General features: G+C 39.9%; 1 protein-coding gene across 3 annotated transcripts in view; it reads left to right on the forward strand.

Annotated features, from left to right (window-relative positions):
* The window catches only part of LOC115220350 (leucine-rich repeat serine/threonine-protein kinase 1-like), a 235,349-nt gene that overhangs the window by 59,914 nt on the left and 157,898 nt on the right, over positions 1–17,537 (forward strand). For all 3 annotated transcript variants that reach the window (XM_036509925.1, XM_036509926.1, XM_029790458.2), the window contains exons 5-10: positions 2,410–2,445; positions 3,964–4,081; positions 10,876–11,020; positions 11,881–12,195; positions 13,208–14,655; positions 16,032–16,257. In XM_036509925.1, coding sequence (XP_036365818.1) covers positions 2,410–2,445; positions 3,964–4,081; positions 10,876–11,020; positions 11,881–12,195; positions 13,208–14,655; positions 16,032–16,257 — 2,288 coding nt within the window. The remainder of the gene's footprint in view (positions 1–2,409; positions 2,446–3,963; positions 4,082–10,875; positions 11,021–11,880; positions 12,196–13,207; positions 14,656–16,031; positions 16,258–17,537) is intronic.

Below are 17,537 nucleotides of genomic sequence, written 5' to 3' on the forward strand. Positions count from 1 at the left end.
TGTCTGTGGGGATGAGAAAAAAAAAAAAAACTGAAACATGAGCTGGAAGCCAATTCCAGATGGTTGACATTTTGAAGTGAAAGGATTGGAAAAAAGTTGTTAGGATAACAAATGAATAACTCTGTTTATTAAATTGAATTACTGAACTGGAGATAGTTATGTCAATATGATATTGCATGTGTTGAGCCATTGGCAGCCCTGCTACTACTGCTACAACTACTACTGCTGCTGCTACTAGTAGTAGTAGTAGTAATAGCTGTTGCTGTTTAGCTTTTTGTTGGACCCTGGTTAAGCAGGGCATTCCAATTGTGGCCATCTAGCCCCTCTTTTCTAGTTATATCTTTCTCCTCATAAGGCAGCAAGTTGGCAGAAGTGTTAGCTCACCGGGCGAAATGCTTACTGGTATTTCATCTGTCTTTACGTTCAGAGTTCAAATTCCACCAAGGTCAACTTTACCGTTAATCCTTTCGGGGTCGATAAATTAAGTACCAGTTGCGTACTGGGGTTGATCTAATGAACTGGTTCTCTCCTCACAAAATTTCGGGCCTTGTGCCTAGAGTAGAAAAGTATATCTTTCTCCTCATTTTGAAGTCAGTAGAATGTGATTTTGGGGGTCATTTGTTTGTTTATTTATGATGACAGAATGTAATTGAAAGGCAATTTGACTGCTATTTCTAGTGACCATATAGGAACCTGTTGGCTCTTCTAGCTGGAAGTTGGTTACACAGGCTGCAAGAGATAATTCTCTTCTGTAACCAGCATCTTCATTGCCAAATTGGCAAGTGTGTAAATGGAGGCTAGTGATGAGTCCAGTGCCCTTCCTGTGGCTCTGATGTTTCTTGTCCTGGAGATGTGTTGCAAATGCAACCCATTGCTGTAAAGCTTACTAGTGTTTACTGTTGGATGCCATTACTTAAATTCTTAAGTTTTTTTGCCCCCTTGAACCATAGGCTGCCAATGACCTTTCTCCACTGTTCCCTACTCTGGGATATCCTTTCTCAAGTCTTGCTGGTTTCTGATTATTATTGTTGCTTCTGCAACTTTGCTTTTTCGGGGTAGGGGTCTTGGCCCTACACAAACTCTGGGAAGTGGTGTTTCATATTAGTTTGTCCTCTGTTCTCTGGTGTGTCCAGTATGGGATACCACACCAGGAGCTTGCACTTTGCTGGCATAGCTCTTAGGAGTGTTGAGGGACCACAAATCACCACCTTGCAACAGGGACCAGGCAACATCTGGTGCCCTGGATGCCATACCTTCTGCTTTTTCTTGAATTACTTATGGAACCTATTGTCAGTTAAGCAAACTGAAGGGGATAAGAACTGTCCCCTTATGCTTCATTATGTCTACTCTGTTAAGTAAATAAGGACATAATAGAAATGATGTAATAAGCTGCTGGGATTCTGCAATTGTTGTGATCACAATGAAGTTTTGCATTAGTTGTTGTGCTGCATCATTGTCATTCTACTCGTGTTGTGATTCTGCTAGCCTTTTGAATCTGCAACAATTCATCATCACCATCATCATCATCATCATCATCATCACCATCACCATTTAATGTTTGTTTTCCATGCTGGCATGGGTGGGTTGGACAGCTTGACAGGAGCTGGCAAGACCAGGGCCTGCACCAGGGTCCATAGTCTGGATGCCGTTCTTGATGCCAACCACTTTACAGAGTGTACTGGTTGCTTCTTACATGGTACTATCACCAGTGCTTTTCTATGTGACACGAGTACCAGATGCTTTTTGCATGGCCTGTTTATTTTAGACTATTAATTCTGTTGTGGTGGGCAAGTTCTTTTCAGCATTGTGGATTAATAACAGTCAATATGAGTTTACTGTTGTTGAGACTCCACTGTTATTGTGACTCTATAATTGTCATGACAGCATCATTGGAATTTCACTACTGTTGTGACTCTGTCATCAATATGCTGCTGCCATTGTTGTGACTCCACAATAGTTGTGACTCTTCCAGAATTAAGACTTTGCAGCTGTTGTTACAACAACATTGTGGTTGTACCACCATTGTAGATCTGCAGTTGTTGTGACTCTCTATTTGATGTAACTCTGCCGTTGTTGTGACTCTTTGTGACTACAATTCTTCCATTATTCAGGTACCAAAATGCTTGTGCTGTTGTCTTTCTAAATACGTCAGGTCACTGAGCTCTGAGAAACCAGGTACCAGATTTTCTGGATCAATAAATATATGATTAGTTCATAGTGCTAAAGTGCTAATCATTTATTGATACGTAGCTTGGGCCATGGAAAGTCAGGTTATTATCTGCACAATGATTTTTTTTGCACAAGTTCCTGCCATAAATCAATATTTGTTTATAGATATGTGTGTGTACATTTTTCTTCATTATTAATCATAACTCGCCTTTCTTCTCTTTTTTTTTTCCTTTCTTTTAGCGAAAAGAACTGCAAAATGGGTTAAAATAGCTGATGGTGAGTTGGTTTTTTTAAGTTTCTTGTTTTTTTTCTCTCTTTGCATCAGTAACCAGAACGTTCACATGTTTAAATGTTGCTATGGCCATCATCTGGAATATTTAATGTAAGTTTACCTGTAATTCTTAAATTACATATTTACCTGTCGAATGCAAACATGAAACATTTCCTTTTTTTTTTTTTTTTATACCTATTCACGGCCTGCCCTTGGATCATCATCATCACCAACGCCAGTAGCAGTAGCACCATCATCATCACCATCAATTTTTTTTTTCCTTGCTGTTATTGGCTGGGTTGTTTCACAGGATCTGACAAGCTGGAGTACCATGTCAAAGTTTTTGCATGGTTTCTACAGCTGGTACCTTTTCTAGCACTAATCTAAAAGTTGGACTCAGAAGATTAGGTATAGTTATGTAGATGCCAATGGTTTGTCACAGCTGACTGGATATTGAACATTTTTTGGCGACAGTACTTTTTAGCACTGGTGGCAAACACACTCACACATGTGCACCAGTGAAAGAGAGACAAGTAAAGAGTGAGAGGAAGAATGAGTAGAGACATTAAAGCATCTGATGTCAAATAAGTTATGTTGAATGAGTGGCACTAAATAAGCAATGCCAAGATGTCTCATATCCTCAAAAAAATATACCCGATATGCTCTACCCCAAGCTACAATGGTGGTGGTGGTGGTGGTGGTGGTGGTAGTAGTAGTAGTAGTAGTAGAAGTGGCAGCAGCAGCAGCAGTCCAGTCTTTTCTCTTTTACTTGTTTCAATCATTGGACTGCGGCCCTGTTGGATTATGGCCTTGAAGGATTTAGTCAAACAAATCGACCCTAGTCTCTTATGCTGAACCACCAAGTTACAGGGAAATTAACAAACCAACACCGGTTGTCAAGTGGCAGTGGGGAACAAACAGACAAACACAAACACACACACATGATGGGCTTCCACTTTCTATCTACCAGATTCATTCACAAGACACTGCTCTGCCTGGTGCTATAGCAGAAGATGCTTGCTCAAGATACCATGCAGTGGGACTGAACCGGAAACCTTGTGGTTGTAGAGTAAGCTTCTTACCCATGCAGTCATGCATGCACCTATATTGATCTATTCAATCATTTTTACCACTTTAAATTAGAACAGCCACACGATGCCTCCTCTATGTGGTTTTTTTCTGACTTGCTAGAAATAGCAACCAAATTTCTTTCACATCACAGCCTCTTCACTTATAAATGAGAAGGACACTTTGGATATTGTATTCCTAGGTACATTCTGTGTGAAAACAGAGACAAAATGGTTATGGCCAAAAGGCTTTTGATCATGGGTTTGTTCTGTCAGGGTTCACCTGGGGTTGCGTTAAGCAACAGCATCAACAACATGCTTTACCTGGTGAGAAACCGAAGAGGAGATGAATAAAATTATGAATTCATGTATTTATGTTTTAATGATGGGTTAAAAACTTCTAAACTTGGAATCTTATTTCCACAAAATTCTTGAATACTTTTTTTTTTTTTACAGAGTTTTTATTAGCTTGTGAACAAGGAGATATGATGAGAGCTATGGAGTTACGGGAGAAAATCGGTGATCGTGCAGAATCTATCATTAGCGCCATGAAATACAACAAGACTCTTTTGTGGTAAGTATTGCTTTGTTAGTATGCAAGCACTATAGAATATAGAACAGTGATAATAATAATAATAATAATAATAATAATAATAATAATTGTGTACAGTGCTCAGGTGCACTACAACTCATCTAAAGTGTATTTTAATCAGGTGTAGTTTCGGCGGATTTCGGAAAGCATGAGGGCCTTAAGGATGCAGTGTCATGGCAGTCAACAACTGACGCAGGCAGTTTATTCCATGCTTCAGCAACTCTGAGCGTGAAAAAATGTTTCCGAAAGTCATGGGAGCTGTGTTGTTTTCTGACTTTGTAGGCATGTCCATGTGTGTTAGACACATGGAGATCAAAAGGTGTTCAGTGTTGTTGTTGGTGAGGTGGTTTATAACTTTGTGGGTGTTTACCAAGTCCGTCGCCAGACGCCGGAGCTTCAGTGAATCCATGCCCAGGGAAACAAGGCGCTCAGAATATGGTAGGTGTCTGATGGAGGGTATGCGTTTGGTTGCACGTCTCTGGACAGATTCCAGGAGGTCAATGTTCTGAGCAAGATAGGGGTTCCAAACTGATGATGCGAATTCCAAGTGTGGTCGTACCATAGCTGCATACAGTTTTAAATAGATGGCTGGAGAGCAGCTAACAAAAGTCTTGCTGCGTGATGCCAAGACACCCTCGGCCTTCTTGACAATTTTAGAGATATGCTTTGTCCAACGCAAATCACTGCTGACAGTGATGCCTAGGTCACGCTCGCAAGAGGATTTCTTGATATCAGTGTTGTGGAGGGAGTATGTGGACGCAGGGTTTTTTCTCCCAAAATGCATGGTGGTACACTTGTCCACAGCCAGTTTCAGTTGCCAGTCTGTGATCCATTGCTGCATTGTGTCTAGGTCTGATTGCAGGAAAGAGTTGTAGACATCAGGATCTGTCCTCTTGATTTCAAGGTACAGCTTGATGTCGTCTGCATATTTCAATACTGTGGCATTCTTTAAATTGGCATCTATGTCATTAATGTATGCACAAACAAGAGGGGACCAAGGACAGATCCCTGTGGTACACCCGATGACATCTCATATGGTGTAGAGTGCTGTACAAGAACTGTGACTACCCCTTTCGGCTGAGGATGAAGGATTTCAACCAGTTAAAAAGGTCATCCCCAACATCCATTGCAGAGAGTTTCACCATAAGCCTTTTGTGTGGCACAGAGTTGAAAGCCTTAGCAAGTCAAGGTAGACAACATCCACCCATGAGCCACTGTCAGTGATCTGAGTAATGTCCTCAAGGAACTCGACAAGCTGATCACTGCAGCTGGAGTTAGGGACAAATCCATATTGTGAGGGTCGGATGAGACTGTGAGAGCTCCAGAAGTTCCAGAGTGTTTCTCTGACACACGATTCCATCAGTTTTGCAATACAGCTAGTGAGACTGACTGGGCGATAGTTGACAGGTGATGTGCGGTCGCCCTTTTTGAACAGAGGAATGACACTGGCAGTTTTCCACTGCTCCGGAGTAACACCATTGTTGAGACAGTACTGGAAGAAAATAGAAAGCTGGTGTAAAAGGAAGTACCTGCCACGTTTGAGAAGCAGGTATGTAACTCCATCGAGACCAGGGGAGGAATAGTTGCGCTTATTTTGAAGGTGACGTCGCAACATTGCAGGTGTAAATTCCATAGTTGTTATGGATTTGCTGTTAGTGATGGTGAAGATGGTACATTTTGACTTTCAACAGTGAATATGTTTGCATAGCACTCGGCAATGAGTTCTGCGCATTCCTTGGGGTCGTCAGTGATCTGGTTTGTGTGAGGGTTGCGAAGAGGGCCCACTGGAGAGTGAGGTCTCTGCTTTGAATGTACATATTTCCAGAAAACCTTGCTGTCAAGATTGGCTGCTATGCACTGTTCAAATTCAAGCACTGCTTTTTTTGTCACTTGCTTGAGATGGTTAGAAGATTTATTCCGCTTCTTCCTGTTGGTGTCTGATTTATGCAACTTGTATTCCCGTTCAGCAGTCCGACGTTCCTTCCTGGCAAGTCGGACTGCTGAAGTTTCCCAAATTGCCCTTTTGGGGCGGTTCTTCTTTTTCTGTTTATGTGGCACTGATACTGCACATGCTGCTCATATTGAGTCCAGAATACTCTGGAGTATAGTATTCACATCTCCAGAGTTGTAGAATTCACGCCAGTTTGGGTGCTGTAGTTCAGTGTGGTACAGGTTCCAATCTGCTCTCTTCCAATCGAAGGAAGCAGATTGGAGATGGTTCAGGTTTTTGTTGCCCGCAAGAGCCAGATTGGCGATGATCATAGCATGATCAGAGTCACCTAGAGGTTCCTCCGTAGTGCAATGGCCCGAATGACCCACATTGGAATCATGAATTAATTTTCTTTGATTTATTCCTTGCATCTGTGATTTCTGGTTTAATGTTAATATTAAAATACAGTGTGGGAGGTGTTTGAGAATATATTCGATAATTTAATAAAACAAATCTAATCTAGCAAATTACCAAATGTATTTTACTAAAAATTTGTGCACACATTTTGACAATCTTTCTTATAATATTATAATAATGAATCTGCCTTGAGCTTTGATAACTGCTTTAATACAAGATGTGAATCAGTGATATGTCTGCATTAAATAGTCCTTGTTTGTTTTGGACTCTACCTGGACAATGGCAACCTTCAGTGAAGCTATGGTATTTGGAGGGTGTCAGTTAGTTTTCCACGTTCCGTGCCGGTGGAATGTAAAAAGCACCATCCGATCGTGGCCGTTTGCCAGCCTTGTCTGGCACCTGTGCCAGTGGCACGTAAAAAGCACCCACTACACTCACGGAGTGGTTGGCGTTAGGAAGGGCATCCAGCTGTAGAAACACTGCCAGATCAGACTGGGCCTGGTGCAGCCTTCTGGCTTCCCAGACCCCAGTTGAACCGTCCAACCCATGCTAGCATGGAAAGCGGACGTTAAACAATAATGATGATGATAATGAATGCTCTAAGCATAGTAGTCTATGGGATTTAAACTGATGAGCTTGGAGGCCACAAGTTTTGGTGTTACCTGATTATAAAAATTGTTTGACAACCATTCTTGGATTACATGAGCTTTATGAGAATGTGCTGAATCTTGTTATGAGAATGTGCTGAGAATGTATAGCCTTCCATTGCATTCTTCATTCATGTAGGGTTTAATGACTGTCTCCAGCACCTCGATGTATCCATCAGCATTAATTCTAATACCACGTGGAAAGATGTGAGATAGAATGATATAACCTATGTTAGTCACCATTCCTCAAACTGTCACAATTCCTGGGATCTATGTTTGCATCACTTCTCAGGAAATCAGAAAGATCTGCAGTAACCATTTGCTATTTCTCCTGTTAGACTTTTGGTCTTGGTTGAAGCTTTTCTCATCAGGGAATGACTAAAACATGCCTTGTTCATGAGAGCTTTTGACTTTGGTAAGCAACCGACTGGCATGAATTGAATAGTTTTCCTGTGTCTTTGCAGACATGAATTTGTCTTTCCTTAACACATGTGACTTGTATTGACTGTTTTTGTGCATACTTTGGGAGGGTCTCATAAACATGTGTGTGTGTGTGTGTTTATCTTAATGTTTTGCTGGAATTGGTTCAGTCAAAGTTTATTACTTTCCTACATTGTACTCTACACAAAATACAAGTGCAGGGTCTCATATTTTTTATTAAACATTTGCATATTGTTTTAACCCCTGGTTGACTTCAAGTGCACCCAAAATGACCAGAGGTTAAAATGATTATAATGCAAACGGTTAAATATATATATATATGTGTTTGCAAAAGGGACATGAAGGCCTGCAACATCAATATTAGCAACTGGGAAGCAGTTGCCAGCAACCATAGAGATTGGCGACGTACCGTAAAAGAGGGAACACAAAGAAGTGACAGAGAGAGAGAGGAGAAATGGAAAGACAAGAAAAGACGTCAACAAGAAACTATGACATTACAATCAGCCAGGATAAGTCTTCGCTACATTTGCAGCACCTGCCAGAGGGAGTGTTTGTCCAGGATAGGACTACACAGCCACAGCAGGAGATGTATTAGGACATGGAATGTAAAAGCTGGACTGGATTATTCTATGCGCAACTCCATTGTCTCCCGATACAAAAAGGATGCCAACAACAATATATATATATATACTCTCTTTACTTTTTTACTTGTTTCAGTCATATGACTGCGGCCATGCTGGAGCACCGCCTTTAGTCGAACAAATCGACCCCAGGACTTGTTCTTTGCGAGCCTAGTACTTATTCTATCGGTCTCTTTTGCCGAACCGCTAAGTTACGGGGACATAAACACACCAGCATCGGTTGTCAAGCGATGTTGGGGTATCAAACACTGACACACAAACACACATATGTATATACGACGGGCTTCTTTCAGTTTCCGTCTACCAAATCCACTCACAAGGCCTTGGTTGGCCCGAGGCTATAGTAGAAGACACTTGCCCAAGGTGCCACGCAGTGGGACTGAACCCGGAACCATGTGGTTGGTAAGCAAGCTACTTACCACACAGCCACTCCTGCACCCATATATATATATATTTATTAATTAAGCAGTCTGTACTGTGCATGTTTGCATATTGTGCGGCTGTTATCCTCCAGCATTCTCAACAAGTTTTGTGTTCTATGTTTTCTCTGTATCCCTTGACAACCTTTGGACCCTTCCAAAAGGTGTTGCCTGTGTTGGCTGTGACCTTCCATGTCTTCCCTTTCCTTGTGTTGATGTTAAACCCAATGCAGTTTTGGATATGTTTATATACGCATAACTGTATGATGCAATTTAATTAGTATGACATATAACTGACATTTTGATATTTAGAACTCCATGTGCATCTTTGTATATCAAAAGTGAAAACCGCAAAGAGAACTTGTGTGTTGCAGCTTCAGTGACCTTTCACAGGTCTCCATAATTAGATAAAATAACAGATTACATGTAGAAAAAGACTAAACTGGGGAGCTAGTTAATCACTCACAAGTTTAATGTTTTTGCTATGTATATATATATAGATGTATGTATATATTTTGTTTTTGTATTTGGTTTGCAAGATTCTTTATGTGAATTCGTGTGTTGAAGCATATTTTATTGGGTCTGGGGAGAGTCATTCTCTTTTAGTGCCTTGTTATTTAACACACTCACTGGTTTGATTTCCACTCATTTACTTATTTACAGATAAGTAAATGAGTGGAAATTGGACCAGTGAGGGTGTTAAGTAATAAGGCACTAAAAAGGAATGAATCTCCCCAGACACAATAAAATACATATATATATATATATATATATATATATATATATATATATATTTCATGATGATCATCATCATCGTTTAACGTCCGTTTTCCATGCTAGCATGGGTTATATATATATATGTATACACACACACACCTTCATGCTCTACCCTGTCAACATTCTCTCCACTCCGTATTTCATCCTGCAAACAGCCAAAAAGCTCTGGTGATGGTAGCATGTAAAAGACAGCTGCCACATTTTGTAAAATGGTAGGTGTTAGGAAGGTGATCCAACTGTAGAAATGATGTCAAAACAATGGGACCTGGTGTGGCTCCTGGTCTTGTCAGCCCTAGTCAAACCATCCAACCCATGACAGCATGGAAAACAGATGATAAATGATGATGATGGCGCATACATAAATACATACATATGTATATATATATATATATATATATATACACACATTACAAGATCACGTGATCAATGAGACTATGGGATGTTGTTACACATCGCTGGTCACACTGCACTTTGCATGGTTTTGGCTTTCGTATGATGCCTCCCTGCTGGATAGGTGACCAGGCCAACATTTCCCCTGATCGGAATATATAGTCCATTGCATGGTCACCCTTTTACAGCTGAATGAAATGGGGCAATGTGAAACAAAGTGTTTTACTTAAGAACGGGGCATACCAGTCATTCTTGGAATCCAATCCATAACCTTGTGATTGTGAGTGCAGCATCCTAACCACTGGGCCTCTACCGTCACACACATAACACACACACACACACACACACACACACACGTATGTATGTGTAAATATAAAACTTTGAACTCATATTTTTTATTGAATATGACATGAGAAAGTAATCAACTTTTGACTGAACCAATTTCAGCAAAATAAAATCATAAAGACAAGAGTGTGTGTGTGCATGCATGCGTGTGTGCATAATATATATATGTATATAGGAGTGGCTGTGTGGTAAGTAGCTTGTTTACCAACCACATGGTTCCGGGTTCAGTCCCACTGTGTGGCACCTTGGGCAAGTGTCTTCTACTATAGCCTCGGGCCGATCAAAGCCTTGTGAGTGGATTTGGTTGATGGAAACTGAAAGAAGCCCATCGTATATGTGTATATATATATATATGCGTGTGTGTGTTTGTGTGTCTGTGTTTGTCCCCCTAGCATTGCTTGACAACCGATACTGGTGTGTTTATGTCCCCGTTACTTAGCGGTTCGGCAAAAGAGACCGATAGAATAAGTACTAGGCTTTCAAACAATAAGTCCTGGGGTCGAGTTGCTCGATTAAAGGTGGTGCTCCAGCATGGCCGCAGTCAAATGACTGAAACAAGTAAAAGAGTTAAAAGAGTATATATATATATATATATAAAAAGACCCCACCAAAGTATGAAGGCTTGGTAAAGTAGAAATATCGAATCAATATGCAAAGTGTAAAGGTTATTATTTAAGGACATTCAGTTATCACTATATTACCCTTTCTCTCTCTCCCCCCTCTCTCTCTCTCTCATATATATATATGTAATATTTTTTTTCTTTTCCAGTGTATGCAGATCAGGAGAGAAAGATCTGGTTCGCCTTTTACTAACAATTAATCTGGAAGTGGATAGTGTCAGCTTTGGTGATAAATCTCCATTACATGTGTCCTGTGAAGAAGGCCATTTGGAAGTGACCCTGTTGTTGCTTGAGGTAAGATAAACCATTACTTATTTATATAAATTGCTCTTTGTGGTCAAACGGTCAGAACAAGGGGTGCAGAGGTAGGAAGCGAACCCCTTAACTGACTTGAAACATTACTTTTTGATTATGGGGTTATCGTATTTGATTATCTTTTATCTTTTACTCGTTTCAGTCATTTGACTGCAGCCATGCTGGGGCACTGCCTTGAAGGGTTTTAGTTGAGCAAATCAACCCATAGGACTAATTTATTTTCTTAAGCCTAGTACTTATTCTATCAGTCTCTTTTGCCAAAATGCTAAGTTACGTGGATGTAAACACACCAACACTGATTGTCAAGCAGTAGCGGAGGACAAACACAGACATAAAGGCACACACACACACATACACTTCACACACACACACACACACACACACGTAAAATGCACCATCTGAACATTGTCCCCTGACTGGCTCCCATGCTGGTGGCATGTAAAAAGTACCATCCAAACGTGATCGATACCAGTGCCCCCTCCTGACTGGCTCCAGTGCCGGTGGCACATAAAATGCACCATCTGAACATGGTTGAGACCAGTGCCCCCTGACTGGCTCCTGTACTGGTGGCATGTAAAAAGCAACCAATCTTGGAGTGGTTGGTGTTAGGAAGGGCATCCTGCTGTAGAAACTTTGCCAGATCAGATTGGAGCCTGGTGTTGCCCTCTGGCTTGCCAGACCTCAAGTCAAACCATCCAACCCATGCCAACATGGAATGCAGATGTTAAACGACGATGGTAATGATGATGATGATTGATGCTTATAATGCCTAACATAATTTTACATTGAAAATCTTAACAGTTAACTCATTCGTGCATCATTGTTTCTTCTCTTTCCAGAAATATCCAGAAAACGCAGCGTTGCGTTGCCCCAACGGAAGACTTGCCATACATTATGCTGCCATGAATGGTAAACTAGATATTGTTTCCTTATTGCTGGAGTTTCCATACCCTGATCAAGCACTGATGCAAATTAATCACACAACTGATGGCAATCAACATTTCCATCACGCCTTCGATCCTGACACTTTGGACTTTGATTCCAAGTCAGCCTTGTACCATGCCTGTGAAAATGGACACTACAGTGTCGTCAAGTACATGCTTCACAAGGAAATGCCTGCGTGTAAGACATGTGTAAAATGCATTCCAGAAAAGGTAGAGATAATGTTACAATATTGTGTTGTTTCTGTTGCAAGCTATGTACTGTCTATGTTATTGTGTATCTATTTTTGACCTTACTTGTACCAGTACCACGTAAAAGGCCTCCAATATACTCTGTAATCCAATCCATTCTGTAAAGTGGTTGGCCTTAGGAAGGGCATCCAGCCATAGAAACCACACCTAACAAACATTGGAACTCAATGCAGTCCACTTGCTCCTCAGCTCCTTTTGAAATGTCCAACCCATTCCAACATTGAAAACTATTCTTGTTTTCTTTGTCTTTTACTTATTTCAGTCATTAGACTGTGGCCATGCTGGAGCATTGCCTTGATGAATTTTAATTGAATGCATTGACCCCAGTAATTCCTTTTTCTTTTTGAAGTCTGATATTTATTCCATCAATCTCTTTTGTTGAACCACTAAGTTATGGGGATATATATATACATACATACATATATATACATACACACACACACACATATATATATATATATATCAAATGTCTTATAAAACTATTCCACACATACAATAACAGCCATACCAACAATCCAACATACCTCCATCATCAGCTGCCCCACAGATATCATTATGGTTTCGACACCTGGACAGTACTATTCAATCTGGCGGTGTCAACAGCACTAAAATAAGTGTTGTTTGGGAACAAACATACCTTAGATATCACCACATTCATTCAACCTTAATTCTAGGAAGAATTAAACTCTAACATAATTGGTTTAATATATATGTATATATATATATATATATATATATATATATACAAGAAGGACGGCCAGCTGTAGAAATCAAGTCAAATCAGACTGGAGCTTGATGCAGTCCTCTGGCTTACCTGTTCCAGTCAAACTGTCTAACCCATGCCAGCATGGAAAACAGATGCTAAATGATGATGATGATGTGTGTGTGTATGTATATAAAATATATTAAAAACAGTTTCTTAACATCTAACAAGATTCTTTTCTTTTTGTTTTTCTCTCTCTTTTTTTTCCAGACTTCTGAAAGTATGACCCAAAGTCAAATGTTTCCCACAGTTCACTTATGTAAACCATTCACTGTAAATGGACTGAGTCCTCTGCAAATAGCTGTTCTTCATAATTTTCAGGAAATTGCAAGTATTCTGCTAGAAACTGGGGTTAACACAGGAGTTAGGGCTGACCCTAATGAACTCACATTCGTCTTGAAAACAGCTTCTGATTACGGCTACATTTCTTTGGTTGACCTTCTTTTACAACATGGTGCCAAAGACGATCGTAATCATATTCTCATGGCTGCTGAAATATCTCAGGATGTTGAGATGCTTGGGGTGATTCTCAAATATAAAACTGTACCGGATACTCATTGTCATATTGACCGTAATCAAGTGAAGCAGAAAGCTTCCGAATTGTCTTTTATGTCGGAGAGTGGTAACATCGAGAGCTTTAACTCTTCTGAACTCGACGGACAACTTTATCCTCCAATGACTGCTGTTTCTCTTTGCTGGCAGGACTTGCGTATTCTCACATGCGTGCACACTTCTTGGTTGATTTCTGCTTCTTTGCTTCACAACCCTTACCTTAATAGCAGCCACACACAACTGTCGTTGTGTACCATCACAAGAATTAATCTTCAGGGCAACAGAATATTAAAGTTTCCGTCCATTTTATATGAATTATCTTCTCTTTGTTACTTAGATATTTCACACAATGAGGTTGACGCACTTTCTGAAACAAACCCCTTACAGGTTGGAGAACTGTGGCCAAATCTAGTCAAATTGAACATTAGTCACAACAAGTTACTTTTTTTACCAAGTTATATCTTTCATTTACCCATACTATTTTATTTAAATGCTTCCTACAATCGCTTAGAGAACATTCCAGAGGACTTTTGGTTCACATCTTCGTTAGAGAATGTCGATTTCTCTTATAACAACTTGCGATCCTTTATGTGTCCAGCTTATCAGAGCCGGGTAATGATGTCAAATCGGCAAAGATATTCAACCACCTACTCCTGCAGCGAGAGTGTTTCCAGCAATGACAATTCAGAAGTATTCACCTTGGGGCATTCCACCAGCCAAGAGCTGGATGAGTATAGCGATACTGTGTTATCGCATAACTTGAAAATGGACGTGCAACATTGTGTCTATTGGCACAGCAGTTTGCAGGTGAGCACGGAATCTGATGTGCCCGCTAACGATGAAAATGGACGTAAACTAGGCCTTAAAGTTCTCAACCTTTCATCCAATCACTTGAAAGAAATTCCTGAGGGTTTGGCTTGTTGTTTCCCAAACCTGGATCAGCTAAATATCTCAGAAAATGATATTTACAATTGGGGCAATCTCAGTCTTTATCCATCGATGTTGCGAGAACTTGATCTCAGCCAAAACCGGCTCATCAGTATGTCGTCGAAACAAGGTTCTACATCAACAAGCACCGAGTCATTGTTTTGCTATAATACCAGACAGTGAGTATTCTCTTAATTCTTATGTTTTGTGTGTTTTGAAATGTTTTGTCTTTTTCTCAAGAGTTACAGCTGATCATGTTGATGTTATATGATGCCTGTGTAGGAATTTATATGACCGTACGTAAGGAGTTTGGTGACAAGGTCTCCTCTTGTATGCCGCACGGTCGCATCCTACATAACATAACATAATATAATAATATAAGATAAGCCATTGTACATGGATATATTATACAGTGCCAAAGGAAAAGAATAAAGGACGCCAAGCCGTTCTACTGTTTGAGAGAGAAGATAGATTTTAATAACAATATACAAAGTGAGTTGTGATTACTAGCGTAGTGTTGTGGTATGAATGCATGCGTATAGTATTTGTGTCTGTGTATTTGAGTGTGCGACAGAAGGTACAGATAAAGGTGCATGTGAATACCACAGAATTACAGAGCATAAGAGAAGTCTCAGCATATTGAGTTATTATAGAGTTAGTTACCAGTTCATGTGGTACATGATAATAAGTTCTATAACAAGATTTGGGTCTCGAAGCGGAGACTAGTTGAATCACTTATTGTGCAGGTTTCTCTTGATATAGATTGTTCTTTCAGATATATATACTGTAACTGTTTTTCCGTGGTGATAGTTTCACACAAACAGCGTGAGTTGAATCTGTGTATTTGTGTTGTTGTGTACCAGTTGAAATCTTTGGAGATGTAGAAGACATTGGTGATGACGTTCTGTCTGTCGCTGGTATACAATAGCGTCTTTATAGCATGGTTGGCTGGCTGTCGTCTGTAGTTCGAACTGGAACATGGCTGAGTTGCTCTGTGTGGTCTCCGACAAGACCTTAGAAGGTCTTGAACCGAATGACGATGAATTGTGAAAATACTAGCTTATTTAAAGAGTGAATATGACTCAATTGAAAGATCCTATCCGAAGGCCGTGATTGGTCAGTTTACACACTGGCGCGAAATAAGTAGAGAGACAAACTGCACTAGATGCTAACCAATCATCTCAGTGGACACAACGGGGTTAAACTAGCCAAAGATGGTTGTAATCTCAAACGAGATCATTCCTAATGTTTTTCTCAAACAGTGAGGATATCAATATTGCTACACCTGGATACCAGACTAAAACTTATAAATTTGTATCCTGTCTCTTTTGTTGCAATGTGTCCATTCACATAAAGGAAAGATAAGTGAATTAGAAATGCCTGAGCAGAATGAGCTTACTCAGTTCCAAGGAGCAGAGGCCATTATAGTATCAGCAAAAACAGGCAGGGAGAGAACACAGTACACCTGTAGTTCAGAGGCTGGAGCTTCTGTGAGTTATTGTAAATTTCACCCCAAAATTCTATTAAAGTGAATATTGCTTTTGTTTATCTGTAGGGGATCAACATCTTCGTGGAGGCTCAGTGGCACACCACCATTTACTTCTTACATACAAGACTTGAACACCTGTGTTCATCGTCAGCACCGAATTTTGGTGAATTTGCAGACATTGAATTTGCACGCTAATCGTCTTTCATCCTTAAACTTCATTCATCCTGTTAATACATCTGCTGACTCTTGCCATTCAAGAAATTCTGTTGGAACTGAAGGCTCTTTCCGAAGTGTAAGAATTATTTTACCTTTTTCTTTTTCTCTGTGTTTTTGTGTTTGGTGTATTATTTTCTTCTTTGCCTTTCATCCCCCTGATAAAATGAAGTACCAGTCAAACACTGGAGTTGATGGTATCGATTAATCTTATGTCTCCCAAAACTGCAATCCTTGTGTTTAACCCTTTAGTGTTCAGATTATTGAATCAAACATAATGCCTATTGATTCCCATTGATTTGAATTAATCATGCATTATCTCATATCTTCAAGATCTTGATGGTGTAATTACCTAATGTAGAATAACATTGTAGGGTAGGTGTGAGAGCCTGGATCTGGTCAGTTTGAACATAAAACAGATTAACTATTTTGGTCGGATATGGCCGGTTTAAATACTAAAGGGTTAAATTAGAAACAATTGTTGTTGTTGTTGCCTTTGCACAGCTTCTAACACTGGAGATGTACTATGGTGTCAGCTGTTCAATACCTGTGAACAGATAAAGTAACACCTCTTATTTTTCGAGCTCCTTCTGGAGTATTCGAACGGTTCCAAGCAGTGCTGTTTTCTGCAAATGCTCCACCCTTATTGCAGCCCCTATTTGTTCCATGTACTTCTCGAGATTTTTGCTCACTGTTTCCAGGGCTCCGACAGTTATTGGTACTACTGCTACCTTTTCCATCGACCACAACTGCTTAACTTCCCAAGCTAGCCTGTCATATATCTAGACTTTTCTTTCTTCCTTATCGCATACCTTGTTGTCAGCTGGGCATGCTATATCTATGATCCAACATAGTTTGTTTTCTTTCTCAATTAAGACTATGTCCAGCTTCCTATTCTCTATCGCATGGTCACACTGAATCATAAAATCCCATAGGATCTTTGCATTTCTATTTTCTACGATGCCTTCAGATTTGTGGTTGTACCAATTTTATTATTATTATCATCATCATCATCATTATTATTATTATTATTATTATTATTATTATTATTCAGTAGTTTTATTTTTTTTTTGCATGCTTTCACTTCACTACCGAAGCGCAGCTCTGTGTGCCTTGGGTATGTGCTGTGGTTTGTTGTGATGCTCTGATGGTTATTGTATGGAAAGTGTTCTGCGTAGGATGTGTGCAGTGCCTAGTAGTGCAATTTTCTGTATGTTATATGTGTTTGTAAGTCCTGGTGTTTTTGTTATGTATTTGTCTGAATATTTTTTTATCATGCCTAATGCACCTACTATGATAGGAATTGTTTCTGTTTTTCATTTCCAGGTCTTTGTATTTTGAGAGTTTCTCCATTTCTTT

The sequence above is a fragment of the Octopus sinensis genome, linkage group LG16 (genome assembly GCF_006345805.1).
Source record: "Octopus sinensis linkage group LG16, ASM634580v1, whole genome shotgun sequence".
Classification (NCBI taxonomy): Eukaryota; Metazoa; Mollusca; class Cephalopoda; order Octopoda; family Octopodidae; genus Octopus; species Octopus sinensis.